Raw genomic sequence first — 16,514 nt, 5'->3', positions numbered from 1 at the left:
TAACATCTAATCAGAACTTTCCTCCTTGCCACTTGCATTTGTTGCCTCTTAGTCTATCACTCTGCACCTCTGGGAAGTGGCTGGCTCTGTCTGGTCTGCACCCTCCCATGAGGCAGTTGAAGAAAGCAAGGAGGTTTCCATTTAGCCCTCCCCTGAAGACTTAAAGCCAGTTTCTCTCATCCTCTCCTTCTATGTATGTCATGTACCTGAACTCCTGTAATCATCTTGGTGGTCTTCACTGAACTCACTCCAGTATATCAGTGACTTTCCTGTATTGGGGAGTCTGAAACTGGACACAGTTTCAGGCCTGACACAGAGACCCACCTGTTCTGGACACTCTTCTCAAGATGGTCTGGGCTCTATTCTATCAGATCAACACCCCAAGAGATAGGGCTCATGGTGATGGGATGGTAAAATAACATGTAATTCATATGCAGGGACTTGAATTCAAGTTTCCTGAAGCTGTGGGACCTGAAAGTCCTCCTACTTTCAGCAAAAGAGATGGGAGCAGCAGAATGCCACCTTGGGTCCTCCCAGCCTTCATCCTGCCTCCCACATCGGGCAGCAGCTGGGGTGCGGCGAAGGGTGTGAAATCAGGGCACGTGCACATTGAATATTCTTTTGTAGCTTGGAGACTTCTTGAACCAAAGGTAGTGTCTTTGTCCTGAGTAAACCTCAAGAGATTTTCCTTCCACAGATTTGTCCTATGGGGTTTCTTAACCCCTATGGACATTGAGCAGCCAGAGCAATGTGTGGAAGCAGCTTAATGCCAAGGTGAGGGAGGAAGCATCTCCCTTTCACTTATTTTATGACCTGCTAATTTTACTCGATGCCCCTGGTCTTGTTCTCCTTGTCCCTCACAACTGTGTATACTTTAGTCATATGCACCTCACTTGTTTCTTCCAGGCTGAAGAGTCTCAGTCTATGTTGTTATTCTTCACGCAGCAGCCAGTCTGGACATCTGGTCATCCTTGCTGCCCTTCTGTGAGTTTTGGGTTTGTTTTTTTTTCAGGTCTACTGTATTCTGTTTGAGATGGATTATTCCTGAGTGGCATTAGCCCATGCAGAGCCCACTGCTGCCTATGGAAAATGAGTATCGTTATTTCCCCTATAGATCGTTAGTTTGTTTTATGCAATTTCATCTGCTATTTTACTGCCTGGTGAAGGTGAGATCTTCAGTCAGCCCCCTGAGACCACCTTCTTTCCCCATATTTCCTAGGACTACATTCAAATGTCTTATGAGGTCCATCTCCTTTGCATTTGCCAAGACCAAGTATCCTCTCTGGTATCACAAATTTACATGCCTGATAATGTAATCACCTGCCATGGTGGCCTGCAAAAAGCAAATAAACTCCAATACCTACACGTGAGATGACAGAAGGCTCCTTCCAAAACACTGGCTTGAGTGGACAAATTACAAGTCTGATCAGACCACTCTCAACCAACTGGATAAATCCAGATTTGGAGTGCTTAGGACCACATGATAACTACTGCAACCATGAAAACCAAATTGTTGACCCTGTATACACTGACTCTGACAGGTCAACAGGATCCAAGAAACTTTATATGAGAGTAAAATTCACTTGGGGGTCCTGGCTTTGGATCTGGTGGTGTCTGCAAGCACTGCTCTATTAGATTGCATGGCTGAATCCCCCACAGTCACCACCTCTCCCTGCAAACTTCTCCCCAAACCCCTGGTCCAGAGATGTCACTGCCCTCCCTTATGCTCAGGCTTGGGCATCTGCTAGGCTTGGCAATTCTCTTGGTAGATATGCAGGTCTGGCTCAAGTTGTAACCACCCCTTCCATTTGGACTGAGGTTTGATATACCAGTGACAAGAACAGCTTAGGTCAAGGCTGAGTTATATCAATCTGATGCGCACACTGTGTGCGTGTCTGTGCACACACCGTGTGTGTCCATGCACACCCTGTGCTCGTGCGTAGGTGATGCACACACTGTGTATCTCTGTGAACACCCCTGTGCCAGCCCCTATCCAAAGTCACCTTCCAAATCACAGTGTTTGCTGGGGAAGAGGAATCAGAGTGTCTTGCACCAAGTGATCCACATGGCCATCACCTGCCCCACTGCTTGCTGCCACATTCATTATCTGTCCTGCCCAGGGAGGATCAGCTCAAAGCCTGTTGTCTTTCCCGGTCTGGAGCTCTCTACCATCATCTTCCCACTTCTGCAGCAATCGCTGCTGTGCAGTCGTAGGCAGACAATCGATCCACAGCAAATCTGTTCCATCCATCAGTCCTGTGCCGGAGAGATGCGATGCCACCAGCGACATGCCCGTGGTGCACGATGCAACAGCTTGACAGGCAAGACGAAGGTAAGAATAAATTCAATTTTATTACGCGTTATGTTTTCATTTGGTATTAAATCACTGCTGGTAATAGTTTGTGACATGTACCCACCTTTTATAGCCCTCTTTTGTGCTGTCCTTTTCATGGAGACCAAATAAATACCAGCGCAGACGTTCTCCCGGGCAGGCCAGGATAAAAACCAGGCTGCCGAGGCGTGAGATGCTCCTGAGGCTGACATGAGGATGTGACCGCTGTGACTGCACTGGGCAGTGCTGCCGGCCAGGGCGGGAGCCTTGTGCTTGCAAGAAATCGGGGAATGTTTTAGCTGATCCCGAGACATCTTCGAGGCACGAGAAATCCCCGAAATCGAGGCGGGGTGTGTGGAGGTTATTATTAAAAAAAAAAAACAAAAAAAACACTGTCTCCCAAAAAGATGAACTCGAGCCGGCAGTGATGGAAGGAGGAGGAGGCCAGGCACCCAGCCCGGGGGCAGGCCGGGCCCCCAGCCCCGGGGAGGCCGGGCCAGGCCGAGCCGCGTCCGCCGCGTCACGTCGCCACCGCCCCCGACTGACAGCAGCATGTGCGGGGCGGCTATAAATGCCCGCGGTGACTGACAGGGCGGGCAGCGGCGGCGGGGGCAGGGGCAGGGGCAGCCACAGCCCGGCCGCCGCCATGGGCTCGCCCCGCCGGGCTCTCGCCGGCCTCTACGGACGGGGAACGGACAGCATCGAGGGGGCGGAGGAGGCCGAGAAGGCCGAGAGCGCGGCCTGGGCCTCCCGGCCCGACCGGCGCAGCTACCTGCTGAGCATCCGGCCCCGGAACAGGTGAGGGGGCCGGGGGGCCGGGGCTGGTGCGAGGTGGGTGTTCCCCCGCCCAGCCGCCGCCATGGGTTCGTGGTGCCACCAGGCCCTGGGCCGGGGACACAGCCCGCGGGTGACATTTCAAAGGCAGGTGGAGGAGCGAGGCGCAAGGGAAGCGGGGACAAGGAGGTGAAGCGGGAGAGGAGCAGGCTGGCAGCGTCCCAAGCTGTAAGGCAATACCCGGCCCCGAACGGATCGAGCTGGAAGCAGCATGGCCACCTCGGCCTTTGCCTCCCTGGAGATCTTCTCCAGGGTGGAAAAACCAAGCGATGGCTTGGGCTCTCCAAAACAGCTTGTTTGCTGCGGGCCAGCCCCTCGCTTCCCAGAAAAGGGATGTGTTTTTTTGCGGTTGTTGCTGGGGCAGGGGTTGTCAGCATCGCACATCATTTCATAGCAGGGCAGGTGTGCAAGTTGACTGCCATGCTGTGAAATCCTGACGGACACGCACTTCTGCGTCTCTTGAGTTAAACTTGCGTGCAGGATACCGCACTGACCTTCCTGCCTTCATTGTAGTGAAGCTGCTTGTGTTATCGACACCAGACTCCGAGCAAGGGGCCCGCTGCGCGTGTGCCTTATCTTATTGCCAAAAAGGTATTTCTACAATGTAGATACAGGCTGAGCAGCAATGAGAATGGCATTCCTGGGTCAGAAATGGCCCTAAGCAGGGGGTCTGTGGTAGGAATAAGGCTTTGTTCGCATGGGGGAAGGTATGATAAACATGTTGTCCACTGAGAGTGACTGAGGTTAGAAAATACAAGGCAATGTGCCAGCAAAGGCAAAGGTGTTGATGATTGTGTTAGTCATTCAAAATAAAGCCTATAAATTACTTTGAATTCACTAGGAATGCTCTTCAGTCTGTAAGCTCTTGAAATGAGTGTGCTTCGTCCCTGTTGATGGTTTATAAATGATCCATTTCCAGCATGTCAAGGGTTGATGCCTCAAAGAATCTGAGGTTTGTAAAAATAAATACAGGACCAAACCGGATAAAAGCATGCTGCCTGGAAGTCAGATGTTAAAACTGGGGTAATGCCAAAGTTATGTTGCCTTAATTCAGCTCTTTTGTGCTTGCATCATAGAGTGCAATCTAATTGCGGTCAGTCTGCATACCGTGGCATCTTCAGTACCAACAAATGCCCATACAGCGTCCACAACCAATCTGTGACCTCAGACCATAGGAAATCTGTAATCGAGTCCGATAATTCCATTCAGCAAATTACAAGTAGAGAGAGTCTTTCATAAATAAGATGTTGAGGTGTTTTGTTTGCCTGCAGCTTGACTTTTATTCCCCTCCCGAGTATGTTCAAATTGCAGCTTTAATCAGTTCAGCCATAAAGGAGGGTTTGTCAGTCCTGCAAGCAACACCTCTGGCGTTCCCAGCTGGCTTCCCCAAATCGCAGAAGTTTTGCTCAAGGCTGCTGAGGAAGGCACAGAGCGATGTAGCACTTGCATGCAGTGAGGTGGCTGGGTCAACACTGCGGCTCAGGCATGGTAAATCCAGCCTCTGTCTGGAAAGGTCTGAGTACTGAACACCCTGAACTTGTCAGGCTAGTGCTGTGGGTGGGTGCACCCCAGTTTCTATCCATGGGAGCCTAATGCCTTTGCAGGCAAAGGGACACTGTACTGCCACGCTTAAATCAGCAATGCTTTTGTTTTGCACAAATTGTCTAATCCCTTTTTCAACCCACTTATGTACTTGGTTGTCAAAGCCTATGGCATGATAGTTTCATTTTGCCTGTTAACTTCAGTGACTGCCCCTTCTGTTCTAAGAAGCGGTGAACAAATATTCGCTAAATAGCAAACTGACCTTTCCCTGTGTTCATGACACCTTCCAGTTTCTCTAATGAATGGAGGAGTAATATAAAAGTCTCACTCCCTGCACAGCCCTGAGTGTGCCTACAAGTGCTGAAGACTTGAGCCAGGGTATGTGGAAACTGTGGTGTTGCCTATGATGCAGGGCAAGGGCTTGAATGAAGTAGGGCTTTTTGTCCTGTAATTAAATAATGTATCAAAACAATTCTGGAGAGCAAGTGAGTGGAATGGTGTAGCAAGAAGACTTTCAGAAAACAATTAGGAGTTTAATTAAATCCAGGAACATCTGGAGAGCTTGCCTGGGAGAACTTGAAAAGCAAGATGAGCGACATGCATAATGGCAGATAATGTTCAGCAGTTCTCTTTTAACGCAGAACATATTTGAATTTGGTGAGTTTGGAGCTAGCAAAAGTATGGGACAAGTGATACAGACACAGAGTTGTGGTGGGACACAGACACAGAGTTGCGGTGGGAAGCTGCTGTGGTGGTTAGAAAGCAAAAATGGGTATTTTGATCCAAAAATCAATGTGTGCGTTTTTTCAGGCTTCCCTTTATGTGTATTTATCAAGTGTGTTTAACTGAAATATCTGCCTGCTCTCTTCACCCATTTTTAAAGCTGTAGAAAGTGTAGTGACATGATAGAGGTACTTACAGACATGGAAATACCTTTATGAAAAGAAACTGAGGTTAGGAATCCCTGCTCCTGGAGTGACTCATGAACATTTTTCACCCATGCGCTTGCATTCATGACCCATGTAGAGAATAGTCTGGATCATCTTACTAGGTCTCCCTAATCCTATAGGAGGAAAAGGATGTTGTGTAAATAGAAGGATACTAATTTAGAAACCAGTACACTTTTTTCTGTTTTTTTTAACTTGTAGAATTTGTCAGAGATGGTGCTGCAGGGGCCAAGAGAATAGAGGTGTTGAAAATGGCCGTAGAGAGAACATCATCCCTTTATTAAACAGAGTATTCAGGATATTTACTTTTTGTGCCCTTAGGAACTGGTCTTTAGGAAGAATCTTCCCTGTGAGCAGATAGCTCAGTGACAAGAGATTACTGGCTTTCCTTTGTCAGTCTTTTAACATACCTGATAATGGACAATGTGATGAGCAGCTTATGGTCATGGTGACTTGCCTTCTGCCCTGGCAGCTGACAGGACTTTTTTATTTTGGGGTAGGTGTTTTTTTTTTTTTTTAAACTCTTATGCCTCAAAGCACTTGACTATAATTACTTCACAAAGTGAGAGGAGAAGCTGTCAGTCCTGTCCAGGGTCTGCCTTAGCTGCATTCATAGGCCACAACTTCAAGACACCTCTTTAGGTGTCCTTTTTGTAAGAACTAGCTGAGTCTGGAGAATGTCTTGTGCAGAGAGATGCAATTATATGTAAAATCTTACAGCAGAGGCTTCATCCGAGTCCTAGGCAAACAATTCTGTTGGAAGTGATCTGCACCTCTCATCCAATGCAGATGTCTGCTCCTCGGTCTTGTTACAGCATTGCCTTCTTGCTTAAATGTCTTTCTACTGTCATAGCTTCATCATATGCAGATATTTTTAGAGTAGAGTGACATTGCGTCTGATCTTTTCTTGGATGGTTCTCTCTGGTTGTCGTGGCAGTTGAGCTCAGGAGAGTGCCTTGCCACCTGGCTTTTCTGGCTAGAAACCATTCCCAGTCTTGTACCTCTTGCTTTGCACATAATATCAAATTAAGGTGAAAGATCTGTTACTATAATAAAGTCAGCTGAAAACGCAGGAGTACTTAGTTCCTGAAAAGCATGTTTAACTTTCTTAGTTCAGAGGAGTTCCCTCTTCAGCACCTGTAACTTCTTACAGGACCTTGCTTTTGGCAACAAGTGGTGTAAATCCCTGATAAGAAACGAGCTGTGGCATCTGGGGAGTTCACTGCATCCGTCTTGTCTGACAGAAAAGTTCCAAACTCTGAAAGGAGGGACATCCAGTACACACTCGAAAGGCAAAAGTAAAGGCATTGGTGGGTTCATCTCCAGGGTCTCTAGGGTAGAGGTATCTTTTTCCTATTGGTGTAATTATCTGCACAGTGGTGCCCTGTTTGAGTGGGGCTCCTTGCCAGTTGTGCACAGTGAATAATAATACCAAGCTGCATTTTTTGGGCCTGTTTCTAAAGCTTCCTATCCATATCTCCTAGAATGTCAAGTGGAGCTGAGTATGTAGGCTGATGAACTGATAACCTAGGCTGGAGCTGGACAAACAGTGCCCTTCAGGACCACTGTTAAAATACAGAATATATCACATGTGTGAACTCTGCTCTTCTCTGGAAACCTTATAAATGGAGACATTTCCCAGGCCTGGGATCCCATCTGATTGCATGGAGGGGAGAGCCTGGTTTCCTCTGAACCAGGCACCTCTTGTGCCACAGCAGAGGCAGCTTCCAGGAGATGGATTTAAAACCTGCTCTGTCCTCGCTCTGTTTTAGCAAGGGGAGGAAGGTCTTGGGCGAATGAGGCTGTTATCTCACGCTGACTCAGTCTCACACTTTACACCATCGCCTGGTCCAAGAAGAGAAAGGCAGAAGAGCTGTTAGGAAAAACTATATTTTCACCTTGCTGAATAACCCAGAGTTACAAAAATCTTCTGTGCACAATGAATTACCAGGAAGATGTTAACTTTCCTGAGCATCTATTGCCCAGTATTTGCTTTGCTTTCTTTTGTCTTTTCTCATTCCTTGATGTCTTTCAACTAGCTGCCAGTTTCGTTTGGACCATAAAGGCAGCAATAATTCAGGGTTAAAATACACAGATCTGAGCCATCTTCAGAGTGTTACAGAGGCTGATACAGGAATATGTAACTTAATTTATTGTTTTCCGCCTTCTCTGTTAATGAAATCTAGCTCTAAATTGTTATGTGCAAGTCCATGTTCATCTCAGCTCAAAGTAAATTACCTGCAGAAAAAAATGCCATATTTCTCCAGCTCTGACATCAATTTCTTCCATGACCTTGACAAGCAAAGACTCAATACATTGGTTTTCCAGTCTGTAAAATAACAATGTGTCTTGTGCAGCTCCATAGCACTCACAGCTGCTTTATTACAGGATTGCTGATAATTACTGCCATGGTATATGAAACACAAACACACTTGCTCTGTGTATGCATGAAGTGCTTGATAAGAAGCGGGACACATGGCAGGAAAGAAGCCTTAAGCATAACCATATGTACATGAAAGCTTCATTGTTGCCTTTTAAATGTTGAAAATGGTTGGCTTCTGACAGCTGAGAAGACACTCAGTGAGGCTTGTATTTGTCTCAAGTAGTATTAACCTTGGAGGCAGAGAAGTTCATATGAAATCTTATACTTGGAAGTCTGCATGTACAAAACATGCCCAATAATATCACGGGTCAGAGTGCCAGCAAGAGGGAGTGTCTGTAGGGGATTGCCAGGGCCATCCCTCTGTCCTGCTCCTGGGATGGAAGGGCTGCCCTCTTGTCAGTGGGATCTTCTGAGGAGCTTTTGTGCAATGCTGTTTCCATCAAAATATAACTCGGAGGTCTCAGCTTTGCTGTCATTGACACGTTTCACTATTTACTTGCTGCACTGGACAGCTTGTGTAGCTCAGTTTTCATGCTATGGAAGAGCACTGAAATATATTAATGACATTTGCAGCTCAAGCAGATCAAGTCCATGTACTTGTACATGTGAGGATGGAGCCACTGTGAAGCCTATTTCAGGGTCTCCTGAGCTCTTGTCGACTTTCATATGAGGACATGAGCTGGAAGGAGAAAGATCTCTTTATCTCAGGAAGAAGAAATACAAAGAGAATTTCATGCAGTTAGAAAAGGTACTAGATTTAAAATCTATGTTTTTCAAGCAGTTAACTTATCAGTGCCAGTGGGGTACCAGAAGTACCAGCCTAGGCCGTCACTTGAGCAATATTTTTCATGATTAAAAAAGTGAGTGTTGTTGACAGTTCTGCCTCCTGCCCTTGCAGCAAGACTGAGATTTGGCAAGTGCATGAAAAATGGGGAAGACTGTGTTCACGTCCGAAGAAAATTATGAGTAGTTGAAGGGATAAAACCTTTAAGTAGGTGATAAATGTCCGAAGGAGTTTGAAAGCATCTGATGAAACAGAAGTTAAAGAAGAAATGAGGCTGGTAGAAGGTACATAGTAGAGGGGTTTAATTCTCATGGTCCAGTGCAGCAGTAGTTAATAACCAAACCTGTATTTTCAGAGCTAGCTTTTAACAAGCTGTGCTTCATAGATGTGAGATACCTGAGGATGCTTCCTCCCGCTGATGCTGGACATGCCTGGAGCAGACCTCTCTGAGCTCCTCTTCTCCAGTAGAGAGAAACCAGTACCTTTAGACCTCAATTCACCTGCTTTAGATGTGTTTCTCAGGATAAAAGATAAGCGTTTGCCTTCATCCAGTAGCTATAATGGTCCCAAGCTTGCTCAGGGGAGACACATCTGCTGCCAATGCTGCATTTCATTAGCAGAGTCCTCTACTGTGTGCACAAACAAGTCACTGGAGAGCTGAGGACACAGACAGTCCAGTCCCAAAGCGTATCAGACTAGGCACGCTGGGGTGTCTATTGTGCCTTGCTCAGGAGTCCCATGTTTCCAAGTGGATAGATTTGGTTTAGAGTCTGATGTAGTTATGCTGTTGCAGCTCTATGCAGGTATGCTGTGAATGTAATTAAAATGAAGTGAGTTGCCAGCTGCCTGCAGGCAGGGCTGTTCTGGCTGAAGTGTTCAGAATTTGATCTTGCTCTCTCTGGGCTTAAATCTCTGGTCTGTAAAGCAAATTTTGCTTGGTTCCTTAGCATATTGAGGTTAAACTTTAGTTAATATGTGGATCTTTGTGGTGATGGCCTTTTTCTTTTGATAATATCAAGGCTCCTCAAGAGACCCTCAGTCTGGTATTCAGCACTGTGTTTCAGGATGTGCAGTGAATAAAGCCCAGGTTGTGTGCTCAACACTGGAGATTAAAAAAAGTACTGATGATACTCGGTGTTTGATCACATTCATGAGCACAAAGGATTCGTGGCACAGGCATCCTTCATTCTGGCTCTTGTCTATTTGAGTGATTTTCTTTATGTCCAAGCCAAGACACCTTCCCACTTGTCTTCTGAAAGAAAGCATGATTAAAACCACACTTCTGCCTATGCTAGCTTTCTCCGGCAAGTGTTTTAGGATCTTTGCTGCTGGCTCCTCAAGCGATGCCCACGTCCTTAGTATTCCTGGAGGCCAAAAGGACATTTTTCCCTTGCAGTGGTATGCAAAATGTTTTTGGGTTCCTTTGCTGTTGAAAAGCTGGGAGATGAGACATAATTCTTACTTATGCCCATGAGTTGTGTTTCCAGCTGGACACAGCTGACTGGGGGCAGCCCAGAGCATAGGGACACAGTGCATTGGTGCTGCTGTGCTGGGATTACCTGGGGTGGCTGTGCTTGGGAGGGTTGTGGGGAGGAGGAAGCTCGATCCCCTTGGGAGGTCAGGGCAGGGCAAGAGCAGCTGGAGGTGGAACTTGAGCTCTTCAAGCTGTTAGGGTGGCTGGGGGTGATGAGGACAAGGTGACGCACTGGTCAGTAAGTCAGGTAATGCAAAGGCATGCCTTGCAGTGCTGGAAAGGACATGGGGCTCAAAGGGATGCCCCAGGTGGTGGGGCTCAGCTGGAAAGACAAAGTTCCTCTGTCTGACTTCTCCCATGGGCCAGCACAGCACACGCAAGATGATCCTCAGCCTGTTATAGTTAGTGTTTGATTTTTCCAGCTGGATAACGCCTGATCTGCTCATCCCCTGGCTGCGTGAACAGCAGTTGGCGCTGGGGAGGGATCAGGATTGTGTGGCTGAGGGTGGAGAGGGTGAAGCTGCTGCCAAAAGGGTAAGTGCCACCCATGTTTGTTGGGTTAAAGCTACTCCTGAATGGCTGTCTAAAACATCTTCTGTCTTTGCCCTTCTGATCTGAAGGAGAGGAGTCAGTGAGCTCTTCAGAGTGCTGGATTTTTTTTCCCAATGAAAATGTACAATTATTTGTGTAAAGTGTCAAGTCTTCAGGCTGAACTAATTTTTAATTATTATTCGCATGGAGATTCTGCCTCCGCAGGTAGAAGTGCTACATGGTTGGCAGGAGTAGTTTTGAGAGACCCTCTCTGGTCATTTTTAGGGCAAGGCTTGAAGTCCTGCTGACTTCTGTGCGATTAGGACTTGCACAGAGCCTGGATGTGGTCATTTGAGTAGGAGACCTGAAGAGGTGCACCTTTCTTGGTTCTTCTTGCTGTCTTCTGTAGCTTCATCATAAAGTGCTGAAGTTTGGTTGTTCAACAGTGGTCTTCAGTGCACAAGGCTGAGCAGGTTTGACCTCTCTGCACGTACTGATGTGCGAGTCTGACTTCTTACATCCCAGAGCGGGTGTCTACACTGCAGTCACTTCTGAGGCTATATGGTGAGGTTGTTGCATAGGCATAACTTACATGTATCTCAGTGTGATTAAATCACTGAGCTTACGTGCTGTTGACTAGCTGGTACCTAGTTAGTTTTAGGCTTTTGATTGCCATGTGGGTGAGCTCAGGGTCTGAAGAACTGCTCCTGACTGCTGCGGGTCAATGCCAAGAGGTTATTTCCTACAGCCTGCAAGGGGCTGCTGCCACAAAATGGCAATGTGGCCTTTTGGCTAGAACATGAGTCCTTGAAGACAATTCTTTGGGAGAAGTGGTGGCTGCTGGTAAGTAGTGCATCTGGGTGTCCCTTCTGTAGGACTTGGGTGTTTGATTTTATTCCCTGAATTGGTTAATGTTATAACATGTTTGTGCAAAGAAAGCAAAACTTGTAGATTCTTGTAAAGTCTACTTCTTTTATTTTATTTTAATTTTTTGCCGGACCTTAGTGATTTGGTTGGCAAGCTGGAAAGCAATGTATAGTGACCAGAGAATTTTCAGCTACTCCAAAGAGCTGTCCTTGGAAGCACAGAGGGTGACCAGCTCAGGCCATCTGCTTGCCAGCAGAGAAGTGGGCTTGCAGCAGTCTGTACTCCTGCCTGCCGTTTGATTGAACATCTCCTGGGGTGGAGTTGCCTGCTTTGAGCACAACGCTGTGGATGGTGCATGGAAGGCTCAGGTGCTGCTTCTTGGAAACCTACTTGTATAAATGTCCTTACATTTATTCTCTGACCATTTCATTTTTACAGCCTTTGATTTCAATTGACAATGTGGCTTGCTCGTCCTGGCAGTCAGCCTGAGTAAGGCAGCTGTACCTTCTTTTAATAGGAACTCTGACCTGTGCAAAACAACTCATCATTAATATGTCTTTGTAACCGTTTGTTTATTTCAGCTCCTTTCCATGCTTTTCTGTCTAATGGTTTTTATGCTGTTTTTTGCTTAGCTTATCAAGCAGCAGATACTCTCCCTCCAGTTTAGGAAGGTAAAACTATGTTGCATTAAACTGCTCTGACCAAACACTTTGCTGAATCTGACTGCACATGATTAATCTGCAATGCTTTGGTACTAATTAAGAGAACCCTGAAGTAACTGAACAGCCTTATTCTGCATGATTGGATCCCTAATACTTGCTTGAACTGCAGACAGCAAAGTGAATGTTCATCGTAATTCCTGGTAAGGTGCAAGAAATATTCCTCTTTCTTAGCCAAAGGATGGGTGTTCAGCTACTTCTTGATGTTAAAGTGAGACTTCCATACAGAGACATTAAAAATTAGATGTGCCTGCCCTGAGACTTCCAAAGAAGAAATTTTCTTTTCCCCCTGCCATCCTGCGCTTTATTGTGAAGATCTTAATTCATTTGGACTGCACTGAAATGCACTTGTAGGGCTGTACTTTGCCTCTGGCAAAATAACACATTTGGAAGTCAGTTGGCATTACTGGTTTGCTGCAGAAGCAGGTAGAGGAATGACCACAGAGGGAAAAGCCTCTCCAGAACGTCCCTATAGCTGTGGGATTGCTAACCAAAAAGTCAGGAAAAGAAAATCATGATGAAGAGGAATGCACTTCTCACATCTCGTTTTCCTGCAGACTGCTTTTGTATGGAAATCCCTCTTTAATGTAAAAAGGCTACTGAATTGCCTGTGTCCTCTTCCTAGGCTCCAGGGCTTTTTCTGCAACAAAGATGCAGCTTCAGGCAGGCCTGGAGGAAGAGCAGCTGCAACCTTGTATCAGATTTCTTGAATGTGCTGAATTACTGGTTTAGAAAGCAATTTAAATTGGACAAGTCTTGTTGCAGCTGGAGTGAGTCAGCTGAGAGCCCCATAGAGCTGCAGTCCCTAAAACCCCCCTGTGACTAATACAATGGTTTCTTTGAAAGATTAAATAGACCTTCCAGGACTTCCTGCCAAGTGTACATTGGGCAAATCTCCTCTGATTCATCTGCTGTGCCTGTGGAGCCCCCAGCTTCTGGTGATGCTGCTTTCCTAAAGCATTCAGTAGCCTTTGCTGTTATTTCACCTTACTCTGGGATTTGCACTGAATAGACCAGACTTATTCCTTGTGTTGCCTGTTGATATCAATGGCATGGTACTGGGATTAAACTTGGTCCCGAGTGTCATTGTGTGTGTGCGCATCACTTTTTTTAAGATGCTGATCTGGTTGCTCTCCTGCTGGGGTAAGAAATGTTCATTGATGCTTGGGAAGTTCCTTACGTGGATCTAAAAGACATTTACTGGTCTAGGGCTGGGGATCTGTATTGAAGGGGCCATCAAAACCCCACCAGTAACTGCCTTGGTACTGGATTGTCTGCCTTGCTCTTTGGAAATGGGATTTTTTCTCCTGGGGTTGGAGTATGTAAAGGTTTCTCTGGTTTGAAACAGCTGTTGGCTCCCACAGCCCTTTCCTGGCCCTGTGAAGAGTTGCTTGCCAGGACCAGTCTCTCCTAGGGACCACTGATTTCCACAGAAAAGACTCTGAGCTGTGGCTGGTTTTTACCCCATCCCACACATGTGTTTGGATATAGACAGTAGATGAGTCAAGTATGCAACAGCCCTAGTTGCCCCTGTCCCGTACCCTTACACAACACGAAGTGCCTGGGAGCTAGATGAGGCTCCTCCTGCATCCCAGTTGTTTGTTGCTCAGGGATTCATCCCCCTGTGTATCTTACAAACCCATTCTAGCAGGAAGCCAGAGTGAAAATCATATAGCACTGCAGCCTCCAGGTAAGTTTTCTGGGTGGATGAAACAGGCAGCTGCTGTGGCTGGAGCTATCCTGGCACCTTCAGCCATGCATGCAGTTCAGTCCCTGCTACAGAGCCTGTCAGTGCACCTGACCTTGCTGGGTTCATGCTAAATGTGAGGTTTTTTTGCTTTTCCTGAACAAGTCTTCTTCCTCAGCAGGTAGAGCATGAGTAGCAGCAGCACCAGCATCCTGTCTGCAAGCCAGGGGCTGCTTGTGAGGCTGGGGTCCTCCTCATGGAGCCCTCAACATGTGCTATGAGCCCTTCTGCTCGTGGTGGAGCTGTGTCAGGAATGGTTTGGGGATTTGTTCCACCTCTTGCATGTCTCTAGAACTGTTCACTTGTTTAAGGAATGTCTTTCACTGATGAAAATTATATAAGCAGAGCTACCAGCTACCAGTTCTCTTGCAATATTTGCTATTTCTCCGAAGATCCTTGCATTTGAGACCTTCGGGTCCTCTCTCCTAGTGTAAATGTGTAGTGTTTTAATTGCAGAGGGAAAAATGAAAGAAGAAGCTCTTCCCTTCCAAGAGCCCCAGAGCACTATCCAAATGAAGACCCAACTTGGAATTAAATAATTTTCCTTTATTTAAGAAAGCCCAGATCTTCTGCAGCATCTCTTGCTGATGCTCCAACAGGGTTGGCAGTGCTGTATGGTTATACTGATTTATTGCTACTATTGGATAGTGCTTAAATGACTGGAGAATCTAAGGTCTATTTTTGAGCTTTACAGATTGTACTATTGGGATAGTTCTGGCTATTTGGGTGTCCCAGTCTGAACTTCGAGGTCAGTGCCTGAACTCATGGAGTGTGTAGTGTGAGTGCCTACCTGCAGCAGTGAGAGGTTAAACAGGGAATGGATGGCACCTTCACATATAATTCCTGAGCTCAGAAAGCTGCAAGCCAGGCTCAAGGTCTCCTTCAGTGAGCTGTCCCTGCAGCAGGCAGCTTTTCTTAATTCAAAGCTTTCAAAGAGGGCCGCTGTGTTTGGGAGGCTTGTTCAGTTCACACTTGGCCTGAAATTACAGTGTGAAGCCTTCACAAATAAAGTCAAATCCCAGTGAACAGAACAACACTTGAAACACTGATGGTGCAGTACTGGGAACATGAAGCTGACTTTGTTAGGGCCTTGCTTTGAGCCTGCTGGCTGATCAAAGAAATGTTCTGTGTAATCAAGAACAAAAATCATTCTTGACATTCATTACCCTGATAGCCATAAGGGCTAAGACAAAGGGAATGTCTCCCAAATGACACTTTAAAGTGACAGAGTCATCTTAGCATTGAAAAAACAGTCAAATACCCTGATACTGGACTGGACTTGTGAACAACCTAGTGTAGGGATGATGGGAGGGAAGGAGGGCATTTACAACAAGAACACAGGCTTCTGAGATGAGATAGGAAGGGGACCCTTTGATTTTTCTAGTACTTTCATCTCTAAGAAATGCTTCTTGAATCTTCCAGGAGCACCTTCTGCGCAATCATTTCTCAGCTGACGGAGGAAACCCAGCCACTATTTGAAACCACTATCAAATCGCGTTCTGTGTCCGAGGACTCTGATGCTAAATTCACATGCATAGTGACAGGTAACAGTGTCTTCAGCGAATAACCGGGTCCTGCCTCACATGTGCTAGTTAAACTCTAGAGCAAGTGATAACAAGGCAACAATTAACAAGTCTGCTGTTGTCAGACTGCCAAGTAAAGATTCAGCAATTGCATAATGATTTCAGATTTAATTTAAGGGCGGGGGGGGAGGGTGGAAAACCACCTGAGATTGTAAAGAGGCAAAGGCATAACCTAACATCTCAAACAAAGCAAATTAAAGACCAGAAAACGGAATATGCTGGTTACTGCTTGGGCCTGCTACATTTTATTGTCCTAATCTCTGCTAGTCCTGGACTCCATAACTCAGGAATGTGCAGTTTTGAAGACTGAGGCTATCATACTGGAGCCAACTCTGGCTCTCTTTGCTGGCTGTAAATGGTTAGAGTGCAGCTGCATTTGCATCAGTGATAAACTTCTGTGTTTGTCAACATCTGAAATAAAAGCCACTTTCTGCACAATGAGCTAAAATCTAACCTTGGGCAGGAAGGGGTTAGGCCAATAAGAGGAGAAGGGGGAGGCTGAAAAAGAGGGCATTGTTGTGATGTGGCATGGCAATGCAGTGGTGTAAAGGTAAATGGCTCCTTTGCTGATGAGCTTTTGTCCTTTAAATATGGAGACTCTAAAACTTCTTTTTTCCATAATATGTACTTGTTTACAACTCTGTGATCCTTCCTGATGTTGCACATGTTATTTATTCCAACAGGTTACTCAGTGAGAGACATTAAACAAGTTTGTAAGTTTTGGGAGGAGGAGGGTATCTCCAGTGAGCTTCTTAGTCACAAGGACCAAGA

General features: G+C 46.2%; 1 protein-coding gene across 1 annotated transcript in view; it reads left to right on the top strand.

Moving 5' to 3' along the window:
* Nucleotides 1-2,903: 2,903 nt before the first annotated feature.
* ALPK3 (alpha kinase 3) overlaps nucleotides 2,904-16,514 on the top strand; it is a gene marked incomplete at its 5' end in the record, with an annotated part of 35,177 nt that continues 21,566 nt past the window's right edge. The window contains 4 exons of the mRNA XM_082321655.1: nucleotides 2,904-3,130; nucleotides 12,327-12,365; nucleotides 14,716-14,760; nucleotides 15,583-15,704. Coding sequence (XP_082177781.1) covers nucleotides 2,904-3,130; nucleotides 12,327-12,365; nucleotides 14,716-14,760; nucleotides 15,583-15,704 — 433 coding nt within the window. The remainder of the gene's footprint in view (nucleotides 3,131-12,326; nucleotides 12,366-14,715; nucleotides 14,761-15,582; nucleotides 15,705-16,514) is intronic.

This window comes from Platalea leucorodia (assembly GCF_965183815.1).
Source record: "Platalea leucorodia genome assembly, chromosome: 9".
Classification (NCBI taxonomy): domain Eukaryota; kingdom Metazoa; phylum Chordata; class Aves; order Pelecaniformes; family Threskiornithidae; genus Platalea; species Platalea leucorodia.
Note: the sequence above shows the minus strand (reverse complement) of the source record. Positions and strands in the feature narration are given on the sequence as shown.